The sequence below is a fragment of the Orbicella faveolata genome, unplaced genomic scaffold (genome assembly GCF_042242905.1).
Source record: "Orbicella faveolata isolate gen_17 unplaced genomic scaffold, um_ofav_v1 contig_47, whole genome shotgun sequence".
Classification (NCBI taxonomy): Eukaryota; Metazoa; Cnidaria; class Anthozoa; order Scleractinia; family Merulinidae; genus Orbicella; species Orbicella faveolata.
The window spans coordinates 10,334,101-10,350,000 of record NW_028301577.1 but is presented as its reverse complement, the minus strand read 5'-3'; the positions used below and the strand labels follow the sequence as shown (position 1 = coordinate 10,350,000).

At 39.3% G+C, this 15,900-nt stretch overlaps 1 protein-coding gene and 1 pseudogene across 2 annotated transcripts in view; one reads left to right on the top strand and one right to left on the bottom strand.

Moving 5' to 3' along the window:
• LOC110048402 (glutathione hydrolase 1 proenzyme-like) overlaps positions 1-412 on the bottom strand; it is a 33,175-nt gene extending 32,763 nt beyond the window's left edge. The window contains exon 1 of one of the 2 annotated variants that reach the window (XM_089279383.1): positions 243-412. In XM_089279383.1, the coding sequence (XP_089135509.1) occupies positions 243-253 (11 nt within the window). In that variant the 5' untranslated portion in view covers positions 254-412. The remainder of the gene's footprint in view (positions 1-242) is intronic. The other variant, XM_089279382.1, reaches the window with a different exon arrangement.
• Positions 413-608: 196 nt separating this feature from the next.
• LOC149097081 (E3 ubiquitin-protein ligase TRIM71-like) lies at positions 609-3,873 on the top strand (annotated as a pseudogene).
• Positions 3,874-15,900: the final 12,027 nt, after the last annotated feature.

The following is a 15,900-nucleotide window of genomic DNA, read 5'->3' as shown; positions in this document are numbered from 1 at the left end:
TGCCATTCACATTTTCCTCAAAACTCTTGCATCAACCTTGGTATTGACAATGTTTAAAGCTATGAATTTAATGATTAAAAGAATCACGATGCGCGAGAAGCCAATTGTGTAACGAACCACGGACGATGCCAATCTTGATCAGTTGATTATTATCATGATTTCTATTTGACCTGCAGCAAAAGCTGAAAAGCTGCTCATGAGCACAAATGAATAGGAGAACGGAAACAAATAGCTCCGCTTACCGTTTATCCATTGTTTCTCCTCTAGTTGGAACTACCGTGAATTAAATTGAGCTCGTCTTTGAGTGCTAGTTGTGTTTGAGGTCGCAGGCTTCCCGGAAATATTGTCACAATGAAGCCCAAGCCTCTACCCCTGGGGATATATCTTGTCGCCCGTCTCTTTTGTTTTGCTGAGAGCTGGCTGAAATCACAGTAACACATTTTGGGTGTTCTTAAGAGATGATATAAAAGAAATTGGAGAGGATTGGTTTTCAAATATTTCACTTCAAAAAATACTGTTACGCAAAATGTACCAGTCATGCTTGTTATTTGTTTGGTTTGATATTTACTCGCATGATTGTCTCTTGACGAATAGAGAGACAGAGACGCTCTTGCATAAGAGTTTAGCAATCCGTCACACTTTTGTGATCAAGATTCGTAGAAATCTCGGTAGACTGCTGGCAGTCTGTTTTTCTTTCGAAATTCAGTAGAGGTTATGAGGCGAGGGGAATGGGACGAGACATGGGCGCCCTTGTCCCGCCTTCTTCCCTACTCAGCCACAGCCATACTGTACTGCCCGTTTTCGTTCGCGATAACTAAACACTCGTCCTAGTAACCCTTAGAGAAAAAAAACTGGCTGCCAGCAGACTAAAATCTCGGCGGCCAATAGAAACAATTCCTAGTAGTCATGCAGTCTGTCTAATCTCTCGTGATTGGTCAATATTAACAGTCTGATAACTACGGTATTTTTATATCACAAGGCTCCATTGTTGTCGGTTGTTGTTTTTATCTCGAAACCAATTTTGTGTTTCTGTCTTTAAACATGGATATAAAAACCTTGCTAGACAATCTTCATGAAGAAGTATCCTGTTCTGTGTGCATGACTACATTCACAGATCCCAAACAGCTGCCATGTTTACACAGCTTTTGTCTTCACTGCTTGAACGGGATTCTACGAACGAGTGGCCGCCATGATATCATAACTTGCCCAGAATGTAGAAGAGAGAGTAGAGTCCCTGGAAGTGGAAACCTGAGGGACTTACCGACCAACTTTCGCATCAACAGTTTGCTAGATGTGTTGGCAATCAAAGAGTGTAATTCTACCGGAGTGAAATGTGGAAATTGCGACAAAAAAAGCGGACAGACTTTGTACTGCTTCCAGTGTTGTGCATTCTGGTGTGACGACTGTATTTCGGCGCACAACATAATTCGAGCTAATAAAGAACACCGTGTGTTGGCGATTAAAGATTTCGAAGATCAAGACATCGAGGAAGTGTTAAAACGCCCAGCATTTTGCCAATTGAGACACCATGAAAAAGACGAGCTGAAGTTCTTTTGCAAGGAATGTAAAGTTGCTATTTGCAATTCCTGTGTTGCCATTCTTCACGAAGGTCATGCCAAAATACATTTGGAAGAAGCTGCAAATGAACGAAAGTCACAAGTGCAATCGGCGATTGAATCACAAAAGCAAAAAGCACAACAGAAGAGAAACAAAATTGCTGAACTTGACACGACCTGCATTCATATTGAAGAACAAGCCGCTGCCGTCAAACGAGACGTACAGAGATTTGCTGAACATTTGATGGCAGTTATCGAAGCGAAGAAGAAGGAAATATTAAACAAAGTGGACAGACAAGTAAAAGGATCTCAAGAACGTCTGCGAACTGAACAGCGCGATGTGGACAAACAAGTAAAGCTTATCGAGACATGGATTGAAAAAACGGAAACACTTCTAAAGCGAGGAAGAAGCGTTGAGATTATGCAGTTAGACAAGTCATTAATCACAATGGTTGAGGAAGAAGTCAGCGATGGAGAAGACCAAGTGGACTGCGACCTTGAAGGCTTTCGTCGATTCGTTTTCGTAGAAAACGAATCATTAATGGCGAAAAGCGTCACTGAAGGAATCGGCGCTTTCAGAACATTTATCAGCAAAACTAGCGCGCATCAATCAAGCGCCCAAGGAAAAGGAACAAGTGAAGCTATTGTTGGACTTGAAGCACAGTTTGTTTTGACAACAAGAAATGCTGAAGGAGAACAATGTTATGAAGCGCGTGACTCCATAACAGTGGAAATCAGAAATCACCGAGGACACGACTGTGCGACGAAAGCGCGAGTCCAAGATAACAAAGACGGCAGCCACAAGATCAGTTACTTCGCTAAAGAAACTGGAAAATGTGACTTGTCAGTGAAGGTAAATGAAGATCACGTTTGCGGCAGCCCTTTTGCTTTTGAAATCAAACCCAGACAGTTCAGACCCGTGCCATGGTTTGGACAACGAAGGTCAGCTGCTGGGATGCTTAACAGTCCCTGGCGAGTGGCAGTGAATGAACGTAATGAAATTGCAGTGACTGAGGTTGGTAACGGCAGAATTCAGGTATTCAGTAGTGATGGAACTTACTTAAGATCGTTTGGTAGGTTTGGTGATAAACAAGGAGAATTACGCTGGCCTGCTGGGATAGCTTTTGATAACAATGGCTATATTGTAGTGGTGGACAGTAATAACCACCGAGTGCAAGTTTTTAGTGAGTAGGGTGAGTTCCTGAATCAGTTTGGTGGAAAGGGAAATCTAGATCACCAGCTTCAGGATCCTTATGGTTTATCCATAGACAGTGACGGAAATTATATTGTTGCTGATTCAAGTAACAAACTAATCAAGGTCTTTTCTCCTAGTGGTCAGTTTTTACGTAAAATTTGCGGAAAGGGTTCTTTCACCTTCCCCCTTCACTGTGTGCAATATGACAACCATTTTATAGTATCAGACAGTGGTGAACACTGTATCAAAGTATTTGATAGGGATGGGAATTCTGTTTACCAATTTGGAAAGGAGGGGGAGGGGGACGGGGAGTTCAATGATCCTTATTGCTTGTCTGTTAACAAGGCAGGACACCTGATGATCTGTGACACAGAAAATCACAGAGTTCAGGTGTTTGAACTGAATGGAAAGTTTCTAAAAAATTTTGGAAAAACGGGGAGCGGGGTAGGAGAGTTTGATCGCCCAGTCTCTACAGCAGTTCTTAGTGATGGTAGAATAGTAGTGTCTGACTACTGGAACGATCGCATTCAGATTTTTGAATAGATATATCCACTCACTTGTGATGTCATATGAATCGGTTCTCTCATTGCTATCAGTTAAAATTATGGTTTTAAACTATTTGTCACTGGTAGTCTGTAGTTGGTGATGTATTAGAAAATCTCACAGAATAGAAAAAGCTGAATAGTTACCTTTATAGGTACCTCATTTATTTTTCGTTTCGAATGTAACATATGTTTTGTGTCAAAGGGAAAAGACTGAAAGCTCACATTGTTTCAAAAAAAAAATTATATTATATTTGCTCTTTAGTGGTAGATTGTGTGATATTAGTTACAAATATCTGTCATTGCTCTAGCTAGTTTAGCCGCCTGATAAGAAGTGAACCGCCTGTACGTATAATTTGAGGTTTAAACTAAGTTTAGGAAGAAACCTCTTCCACTAAGAAAATTCTAACTCTGAATTTGAACAATCAGTAGTGTATGTTGTGTGACATTTTAAACAAGACTAAGAATAATTGTGATGATGTATCAGCAGGCCGGCTAAAGTGGATGCACACTTCTCTCAGTTGTAAGATTAAAAATCATAGGAAAAGAAATCCTAATAAACTGATTTTATATTTTCCCATATTTGTCGTGATATTTAACGTTTGACGATGGTAAAGAGGAGAAATTTAAACGACGTTTGATCTATTTGATTGTACGTCTGGGAGATTGATTTCATAAAATGTTAAATATCTTTTGATATTATAAGCTCGCATTAGATTTCTCAAAAACGCTATCAGCTGCTATCGCATTTCTCAAGTCTGAAATCTCTTTGAGTGAAAGTCCATCAAATTGTAGAGCTTTCGGAATATGTACCCTGTTTACACAGGTATGTTTTTAGCTGTGTGCTAGCGGCAAACAAATTCGGGGGTGGAAGCGGAATAGTTGGATCTCTCTCATTCGTTATTCCATTCATTTTTTTCTGAGTTATTCACTATTCCTTATTCAATTTTGCTCGATATTCATTATTCCGTTTCGAGTTTGTCGAGCAAAGTTTCGAGTTTGTCGAACAATTCCATCAACTTTGTATTCAAGATTAGCCAGTCCCACACAGTGCTCGCCAAAGATAGATCAAATAATGTTTACCGTAGAAACAGTGGTGTCGCAGACTGAACTCAGCTATGAGGAAAATATAGGTATTGAACACAGACTGAATTGCGCTAATTTTGCGCGTCATATATGGTCATATATGGCATCAATGACAACACGTTTGATATTAAACGTTTGTTCCCTTTGTCGGACACGGTTTATTATTCATTATTCTTTTACGGAAAATCGTATAATTCTTTATTCTGAATGTCCAAACCCTATATATTCCTCATTCATTTTATTTTTTAAGCCGATATTCATTATTCATTATTCCGCTTCCACCCCCGAAACAAATGAATCATAATCCTGTTAATGAAGGTCAAAAATGGTGGTACATCAAACAATTAATTCTCATCACCTGTCTTCCTGCTGATGTGTTTCATTTGTTTATGGAGATAATTGACGTCGATCAGTTTTGGGATTAACAGGTTACCGAAGATAGCACAAGATTTAAAATGTATTACAGTAAAACTTCGTGTGATCAGTGATAGTACACAAGTATCTCAGCCAATTAAATTTCCACATTTTGCACTAGTATATACTAGTATATCAAATTGCTGCAGACTAATTTTACAGTTTGAGAGCCACTCATACAGGATTGGGATTGTCTGAGTGCATCGATAAAATAGAAATGATGATCACACAAACAATGTCACCATTCATTGTAATAATTTGAAACCTAATCAGAAAATTCCACCCTCAATTAGAGAAGGTGGGGCAAAACTAAATAAAGAAGCTGAATTACATTTCTTGTACACAAAAAGCCATCTACAAGAAGACATGTTGACTATTTCAAAAAAGGTACAAAATTTTATTTGTCACATTCTTTGGCCCTAAAGGATATTTGCTGAGCAAAATTCGTTCACTTACAAAGCCGTATATTATACTGTAGTAAATGGAAATAACTCAAGAGAGATATTAAATACTTGCCATTCTACAACGAGATATACTTCATCAATTACGACAGCCCTCATATTGCGTTTCATATCTTCACAATCCAATGACTTCCTTAATTTTCCAACAAATGCCTCCGGGAAGTCATAAATTATTGGATACTTCGATTGCTTGATATCTTTAATTTAAACCTCGCTCAATGACTCAGTATTCCGAACCATTAGACAGCTGACCTGCAAATCGTTTTGCCTCACGGTCTGATCTCGCATTTAAAGGAGTCAAAAACAAAAGCCAATAACTGAAAAATCAATGACTTGCCAAAGCAGGTAAAAAAATTAATGTCTTTCGTTAAAACAACAATGTTCCTTATCACCTCTTTCTGGTCTTCACTGACGGAAACAGTCTCCAAATTGATACCATTTAAGGCCTGAGACAAAGATTCCTCAAATCCTGCCTCGACGCCGCCATTGTCAATCCCATACAGTATATAGAAACATCACGACTGCAATCATGAAGTCCTAGAATCTAGCACTCGAAAATCCGGGGTGCTTACCATTTAGCAAAAAAATCCGGAAATTTCGGTTGAAAGTCAAATGGAACAGTAATTTTCCGGAAAATCCGTTAGGAAATTGTAGATTACCTTCAGAGGTAGTCCTCTTTTTCCGTTCGGAACGGAACGGCGGAAATTTCCTTACCATTTGGTAAATTTTCCAGTTTCCAGTCTCTCATCAGCCGAAAACAATTACAGCAAGCGACCCCAAGATTATATCAAGTGCCGGCTTTGAACATCCTCGGTATAACAAGTTTTATTTTCTTTGTATCTACTTTTGATTCCTTAAATGGTTGAAAAGACTTTTATATGCTTTGATACATTTATTTGACCAAAATGAATCGTTATCTCGAGGATTAAAATCTCGGCAAAAACGAAGACTGCGGAGTGCAGATACGGACTGCCGACTGCAGATTACAGACTGCAGACTGCAGACCGGGGATAAAATGCAGACTGAGGGCAAAATCCAGACTGCAGACTACAGCTCGGACTTTTAACTATATATTGTGTTACTTCCATTAGTGAGTGTTAACCGTAAATGGATGCATCGGTAGACAACTGATGCGGTTCTAAACTATCAGTGTACTAAGGTATGTGTGGGGCGCAGAACGGTACAGCCACTGCACTTACGTAATTTTTTTAACATCAGATATTTCGTAACATCAGGCTATATAGCTATCCCTTATATTATTTAGGCTGTAGTTTTATCTGGGAGGTGGGGGACATGATGGCGGGAGGGGGATCGGAACACTGCAACACCACAAAAAATATTAACAAACACCACATCACCGTGAGAAAAGTCAACTAAACACCGTCACTACAACACAAAGTTTTAGCCCCATGATTTGTACATCTACACTTGACATAATACTTTTATACCAGTTCTCAATAATTTTCCAGAAAATAAACACATCACAACGCCTTTCATTGCCTACATGTTGATACTGCTGATGCCTGACAATCATTTTCTTGTTCTTTTGAAGAAACCTTTTGTGAAGGAAGCAAACAAAGGAAAAAAGAGGGAAGCCTCGAGAGATGGCCTTTATCCCAGATCCCTCTCTTCTATTACTTTGCTCACTTTTCTTTGCATAACCCACTGACTGGAGCCCCATCCTGACTAGTCTGCTGGCAGCCATTTTTTTTTTCAAGGGTCACTTAAACGAGTGTTTAGTCAGCGCAAATGCAAAAGGGCGATATGGAGGTGGCCAAGTAGGAAAGAAGGCGGGACAAGGGCGGTATGGCCGAGTAAGGAAGTGCGTGCAGCACCCATGTCTCGTCCAATTCCCCTTTAGGCTAAAGCATCTCGCCTCGTAAGCCCCGCTGAATTTCAAGAGAAAAACAGACTGCCAGCAGTCTACATCCTGACTGAGAAAATTGCTTTTTGGATATATCGATAATCGTTCAAAAAAATCTGGAGCAAGTATAGACTGGTATTATAATGATCTCTGGATGACCCTAGACTATAAGGACTAATTTAAGTCATTCAGATGTAAAGGAAAGCAACAAAGACAGGAAAAAAAAAGGTAAAGATGTCTAAGTTACAAACTTACCAAATCCACTCCCTAACCTTACAAAGCCTTCTTTCTTCCCTGCTGACATGACATCTGTGAATTTATTTTGGGACTGGTAGTTTTCGCCACCTCATCCTTTTTTGTAGAAAAAAACTACGCAGTCAATAATACATTTGGCCTCGGCATTTCCAGAATTTCCAGGATTTCCAGGTGGCAGAGGCCAAGTTGCTCGTCAAGTTACATATAAATGAAAACAGCTTCAGATTGGCAGCTGATCAACTAGACAGCGTTGGTCTGTATTTTGGTACAAATTAAACAAAATGGTATGTGTTCGTCATAAATTAGCACCGGTTAATGAAGTTTTCACTAAAAAAGTTAACGTTAAAAAGTAACGACGTTTCCACCGTTCGACGGTCATTTTCAAGTTGAAAAGTAAAATTTTTGCATGTGCCCAAGTATACAATTGATTATAAGAATGCTAATGAGACACTGACTAAAACTCCAAAATATTTACATACAAACAATACAAAAAATAATTAAGTAAATAGCTTCGCGCGGATCGAGTCACTCTGGTCAATCTTGGTTGAAGTTTACGAATAAAAAGCATTTCAAAAATCAAACAGTCGAGTTTACTCTGACATTTTTCCAAAATCCTGAAATTGCTTCCAATGGTCTCTGGATCCTTTCCGTGCTTATCCTTTACGTGGATTGAATGAAATCCACCCCTCACTCAGCTTCACAATATAATCGATTGTATATATTTGAACGCATGCAAAAATTTTACTTTTCAACTTGAAAATGACCGTGGAATGGTCGAAACGTCGTTGCTTTTTAACGTTAACTTTCTTAGTGAAATCCGTTTCTAAAAATTTGTTAATGAAGTTTACATGTTAAATTTAGGTCAAATTTAGGTTTGAGAAAGGTCATGCAAGAAACCCTAGTACTGCAAATGTGACCGTGCACGGGAAAGCGTACCTTAACGCTTATCCGTTAGACGGGCAAAAGCGTTCAGCATCGTTAATCATCCGTTAGAAAGTTTTCTAACGTTAGAGGCGTTAGCCCAACCGTTAGACCTTAGCATCAGGCCGTTAGAACGGAGAGTGCAACCGTTAGCAAGAGACATGTATCCGTTAGCCGTTAGCATTAGACCGTTAAACGGGACAGCATAACCGTTAACAACTGAAAACTGTGTCCGTTAGCACGGCTAGAGAAGCCGTTAGGATCCGTTAGAATAAACTAGCATCCGTTAAACGGGTAACGATTCCGTTAGATTGGCATGACAAGCGTTGAAGTAGAATGTGGTAGCCTAACACAGTGTCAAACGTACGGTGACTTAGAAGGGTTATCGAAAGTACCTCTTTATTTTTTGTTTCGACTCTTAATAACTGTCGATCGCTAGTTGTAAGTGTCGATCGACACTTATAACTAGCGATCGACAGTTATAAGTGTCGATCGACACTTATAACTGTCATCGACAGTTATAAAAGGCCGACAGTTGTAAGTGTCGATCGACACATAATAGGGAGCTTACGAATCGACGACTTTTGCACGACGCCGCCGTTAGATTGCGTGACATGCTCACTGCGCATGCGTTTCTGAGCACTTCCCAGCTTCGCGCCAAAGTCGACGACGTTGGTGAGAGCGATTTGCCGGCCTATTGGAAACAGGAGGCCGTGAGGTTAGTTTTCAAAGTTTTCCCTCGATACTTCGGGTATTTTTGCCAGACAATTTAAGTATCACATTAGGGGCATGTCCTTGATGTTTGATTTTAATTTTATTTGCCTGTTTTCGTTCAAGAAACGACCTTCTACAGTGCCATGGCGAACGCTATGAGTTCAACCAACACTGAAAGCGGTCAAAGCACGACACGGTGTGAATGAAAAGCAAATTGCTGTATGAAAAATCCTTCATTTTAATCACGCTTCACTGAAATATAAGACATTTTTTGGTGTACAATGAATTTGAAAGGACTAAAAGGTTTTAGCATTCGTGTCGACAGTTAGAAACAAGGACTAGATAGCTCAACTAGAGAGCTAGGCGATTTTTTCCTCTGTTGTTTTGAGTGGTCTTATAGCCAGCCTAATCTTTTAGAACCCAAATTTTTCTCGACGTACAGCTGCGCTTTCTTTTCTGCCATGCTAGCACATTTTGTTGGTCTGTCTTGAGTATTTTTTTTCTCGAGCTCCTGAGACAAAAAAAATTGCCGGTCGCGCATAAACGTCGTCGTCTTTACTGCGAATCGTAAATTCAAATTTCTACTGGACGACGACGCGAGACTATAAGGTGACCCAACGGCGCCGTCGTCCGAAAGTCGTCGATTCGTAAGCTCCCTAATAACTGTCGATATAAAGTTTAATATAAAGATATAGAGTTTTGCTTTCAATGCTCACCGTAGAAATAATTTTTTTAATGTTTGTCTCGTCGACGACTGATGAAATCGGCACTTTGTGATTCGCTTTTTAAAATCGTGAGTGTAAGACTAATAACAGGGGTGTAATAATGCTTTGGCACGATTGTGTGTTTATAACATGGGACTGAAAGCTACGCTATTCGTTCGTTAAAAGTCCTTAGATGTAAACCGTTAGACAAACGTTAAACGTCCTTAGATGTAGACCGTTAGACAACCGTTAAACGGCTCCAGTCATCCGTTACAATTAATTGCGCAACCGTTAGAACGTTTTCTTCATCCGTTAGGCATACTTAGTTTGCCGTTAGAACGTTAGGAGAAAGCGTTAGAACGCTTTGATCATCCGTTAGGCACAATTAGATAACCGTTAGAACGTTAGGACAAAACGTTAGAATGCTTTGAAGGCCAATAACTATCCGTTAGCTAAACGGATAAGCGTTAAGGTACGTTTTCTCGTTTACGGTCACAAATACATGTAATTTCATTTCACCAAACACCGCAGCATGACAAGCACAAACGTCACACACCGTAAGGTTTGAGAGCACCTCAACACCGCAAGGTGGGATTTTATTCACTGCACCCAAAAAAAATTACATTAAAAAAACATCAACATCACAAATCCTCATGCCCCCCTCTGGCAGTAATTCTACTTCAGGTTGGGTACCTACTCTATATTGGCCGTGTTTTCACAAGCAATTTGACAGGTTGCTTGGTGAGTGACAACCGGAAATCCTGTAAAAACAGTTCCTTTTCCAACTCGCTTAAAGTTAAGAGAGTCGGCAAACTTCGATGGAATGCTCATTAAATTTTATCGACCAAACCAGGTAGCTGAAGCGAAATGGCAATTTATGTCGGCCAATGGGTAGTCGCTTGCGGTTATTCATCTGACAAGGCTGTCAAATCGGAAATACAACAGCTTAGTGTTTAAAACTCGCGTCTTTGCTAGAATCATGCGTTTCATGTTGGTTTGCAGTGAGAAACGGAAATGTCCCGGTCAAATGTTATCTGTGTAGTGGTTGAAAACCAGGTTTTCAAACCAGAATAAAATTGTGGCCTTTCAACAACCCACACAATTTTCCTTCTACGGAACATTTTTTTTCTCAGCGAATGATGAAAATATGCCTCCGTTATTCTCTCCTGCTTCTAATTGCAAGCAATCTTTAAGTCTTTACTGAAATCGGTTCCTTCGTTGGACACAAAAGACAAACTAAGCGCATAAAAACAGTTATTTTAAGGAGAAGAACGCACATACACTGTACATGTACAAGCTTTGTTTGGATCTCCCACCATAATATTCAAATTGATTTATTTGCCAGCGTGCTCTGCTCAAATTACCTAAATGAAACATAATCTTACTCGTGAAAACACATACCATTTTCAAGCTGCTTAACAGAGTCTGTGAACAAAACGCCTTCAGGAATGTTAAGCGAGACAATGGCTGTCATGGAAACAAGGCCATTATAGGGATAGTTCATGGACCGAGCGTATTCAGCATAAGTCTTAATTGCACAAGCCACTTTGGCAGTTGGCAAGTGGCCTACACTGTATTTCCCCTTCCCTCCCACCCTGGGATTGGTGCCAGTTTCGTTTGTATTGACAGCCTTAAATATATTTTGTACTGGGTGTGGACAAAACGTGGGGTACGCCATGGCCTAGGCCAATAGACCATGGTGTGGGCCATGGCCTACCCTGTGGCCTACCCTATGGCCTACCGGTGGTCAGATTTTTAAAAACATTAACAAAACATCAGTAAGAGTCGAACGAGTTAGCTGGCATAAAATTATATCCCTCTAATAGGGGTATACTAAAAAGTCACTAACACGATTATCAACATCAGAGGGAACAAAACAATGCCAACCTTACAGCACTCAGACTTGAAACATCCTATTTCTCGCTCTCTTCGACGTCTATCTTCCCCAGCCAAGCAATCAACCATAACGGCAGGTTAAGAGGGAGGGGAAGGGCCCAGGGGAACTCCCAGATAAAAAAGACAGGGGTGCTGGTCGGAAATTTTGAAAAGAACTCCTAAGAGGTGCCAAGATCCTTGTTTGCGGGCGTGGTTTGAAATTTTCTTCTCCCCTAAGAGATACCAATTCTCACATAAGACACTATCTCCTGTCATATTTTTGAGCTCAATACCCTAAAAAGTACCGCAAAAGCTCCCGCTGAGGACCTTTTGAGGCTAAACACCCTAAGAGGTAACAAAACTGCGTTTTTAACCCCAAAAGGTATAGAAAGCACCCTGGTTCGTTCGTTACCCTGGTTCGCAGTTTGCAGTCCGCAGCTAGTCTGTGTTTTACATTGACTGCACCAGAATTAAATCATATTTCAATGTACATGTAGTTCACCAGTAGTCTGAATTTCAGCCGTCTCTTCCCTTTACCCCGAGGGGGGCGCGGGAGAGAAACGACTAGTTCACCAGTTTATTACAGTTTGCTCGAGAAGGAAATAAAAATCTTACATGGTTATTAAGCCATAATATCATGATGTCACAAATAATTTGTCAACTTAATTTGATGGTGAACAGCTTTACTTCTTGCAACTAGTGCCTCGTGAAAAGCCATATAAAGTCAAATTCTTTACTTGTTTAGTACATGCATTTATCAGAAGTCAAATTTGTCAGAGTATTGAATATAAATACTGTGTTTTGATGGTTAGATTTTTGGTTTTAACACAGGAAATTAGTAATGCCTATTTTCAATGCAGTATTGTCAAATATCAGTACTCTGTGAGCAAAACTATGAATTTCCCTATGAATAATGATTGACATGGCAGGTAATCTTTGAATTATATGAAATTTCTCTTTCCACAAAAAACGCTATTCTTTTAAAGAGGGAAAATTATGATAAGCAAATAACTGAAAATAATGATTCTGACAGTAAACTTTCACAAAATTGTTTTTCTTCAAACTTCATGCCTACACCAGAAAGGTTATTTAAAAACTGATTACCAATGCAGTCACACAAAATGTTGCTGGACAGATATACAATGTATGCCACTCTTTCTGTGGCTTGAATTAAACTTTTCACAGCATCTATGTCACCATTTTTGCATACGTCCAAACGATGGAGATTAACTCTTACCCTGACCATAGGTAAGCAGTTGTAAGCATGACATTTTTCCAAGCCTGCACAACATGTTTTCCTCCTCAACTGCTTCAGTTGCCTTTTTTGAGAAATTGGCTCCTCCTACCCCCCCCCCACCCCCACAATAATCTAAATAATGCACTACCCTTTATTTTAATGCACACTTTTCAGTGGTCTGTATTAATTTTACATGACTGATTCATTGATTGATCATTGTTTGAACGTTGTGGACATAATGTTGCATACATACAGTATGTTACTTATTAAAGTGTCTGTGTTACTTATCAGATAAAGCACGAAGCACATGAACATAAAGTGACAGGCCTGGAGTACGGAAAGGCCAATGGTGGACGTCAGGTAAAGCTATTAAAAAAAGGTAATTTTGTGTGTAGATATGGGAGTTAGCAACTGACTACATGGCAGCTACTATTACTACATGTAGTATTGGTTGGCATTCTCTCTGTTGAGACCTGACGAAGGGGATGACACGGTTATTAAACACGACATTATTATCTTAGGGTAGGGATGTCCGACTCCTCATTACGAGTGGTGAACTTATCTTGATGTAAGCATAAAATGTTGTCCTTCAGTAGAACATTATTTGGATAATCTAGTGTTCTACTGTAATTAGTACTGTATTTATCTCGGTGTGTTGCGAAGGTTGAATGGAGGGTTCCACTTGAAATTTTAGGTCTAATAGGTGGAATGACCTGATAGTGACCACTTCTTGACCCAGCTAATTAAAATGTACAGTGTGTATAGAAATAGTTGTATCATAACGATAGTACTAAAAAAGAAGTTTTCAAATGGAAAACATTGGAAAATAATCATTCTAGATCAAGAATGAAACTACAGAAATTAATCTCCGACATTTCTGACCACAAAAACAAAGGCAGGGTGAGTACCTGAGCCAGCTGGGTGAACAAGGGAAGTCTTGATCACCAGCTTCAGAATCCTCAAGGTGTATCTGTAGGCAGTGAAGGAAATTATATTGTTGCCGATTAAGATAAAAAACTTATAAAGATCTTTTCTCCTAGAGGCCCGTTTTTGCGTAAAATTGGCGGAAAGGGTTCTTTCAACCTTGCCAACCACTGTGTTCAATATGACAAATATGTTATTGTGTCAGACCGGGAGGAACACTGTGTCAAAGTTCTCGATAGGGAGGGGAGTTTTTTTTATACAAATTTGGAAAGAAGGAGTTTGGGGCAGGGGGGTTCAATGAATCTCATTTCTTTTCAGTTAACAAGGCTGGACACATCATGGTTTGTGATTAATCGAATCACAGAGTTCAGGTGTTTGAACTAAGTGGAAAGCTAATCACAAGGTTTGGAACAGTATAGTAGGCAGCGAGGTTGGACAGTTTAATCACCTGGTCTCTACAGCAATTCTTAGTGATGATAGGATAGTTGACTTGTTACTGATTACTGGAATGGCCGCCTTTAAATATTTTAAATAGATATATCCCCTCACTTTTGACGTGATATGAATCAGTTCCCTTCACTGCTATCAATTAATTTTAAACTCTTTGTCAGCCTTTTATTCCAGGCAACAAACGTTATAACGTAGTTATAAGTTACAAATTAGGAATTCTCACTCAGATGATATAACTGGAAAATTAAATGCATAGCTGTTTCTTTTATTATAGGTTTCTCGTGTATTACATGTTACTTTAACGTTAGGGTATCTAAACCGTTATATTTCCTTGTCCTTGATAGACAATGATCTACTACTTGTTTCAATAACTCTTAGGCTGAGCTGTTGTAAATATAAGTTCCTCAAAATTACTTTAGCGCTTTTAACGAACTCTTATCGAAGTTTCTTTAGCAGGCATTATATTGTTCAATCAGTGCTACAAACAAACAGTGGGATTCAGTTTGTGTTATAACACAAGTAAATTGTGTGATATTAATCATTGTTAGATAGTTTAAATTACTGGTCTCAGAAACAACATAGCAGTATGACTTGTAGGTTGAACCACGTTTAATTAGTGGACATATCTCTTCCAAAGAACATCTTTATTCTGAATTTGTGTTAAAAAGCAGTAGTGCATGTATGTTTTGTAACATTACATAATGCGTTTGACTATTCACTTCAGTGCCTAAAAGGCATCCACGATTGTTAAGATTGAAAATTATGTAGACTCTTTTAATTTAGGTGTAAAGAAATGTTAATAAATACCTCTTACTAACCGAGTTCGAGGTCCGTTCTGTAAGTTACGGACCGAGTTTTCTCCCCCATCGATTTATGGCCCAAGCGCAAAGCACGCGGGCCAAAAATCGAAGGGGAAAAAACGAGGATCCGTAACCTACATTACGGACCAAGAGGACGAGGTTAGTAAGATATTTATTATATCTCTACTGTGCGCCTGACGCGCGTTCGTGAACGATTTCTATTCGCACGGAGCGGCTTCAAATTTCTGACGCACGTCAAAAGCAAAACGAGCCAATTTGAAATCGTTTTTAAGTCGTTAGCACGCTTTAATACACAATTTAGGGTAAAAGAAAGTTTTAAATTTTTACTTTCTATAAATGTTAAGAACAATTGGCGATAAATCGCGGAACAGTTTGGCAACAAAAACAACTTGAAATTTTAGCGGGCCGTACAGGAGAATACGGCCCACTAAATTGACCAATCACAACGCGCGTACTAACTGAGAGATATTATAAACTGTGCCAATTTTTGCTCAAACGTGATGTGATGTTTTGTTGATGATAAACAGGTGAAGTTTAATTGCGACGATTTGTTTGGGAGATTGATTTAGCCAACAGATTAGTAATGTATCGATTCCCGCCGCCATTAGATTTCACAAGAACGTTATCGCTTTTCCCAAATTTGGACTCTCTTTGAGTGAATATTTGAAGTCGCTTAATATGGGGCCTACAAAATAAGTATTAGTTATACGCGCGTATCTTTTTAGCAGTGCTAATTACAAGCAAATCAATGTTCACTCAATCGTAACTCTGCCAACAGATGCTTAAGTGGTCAGTTCAAGGCAGTCACTGTCTAGGACAGGAAGCAATCACTCAGTATCTTGCTTAACTTCATCCTTAAATACACAAAAGGTCATGTGGAA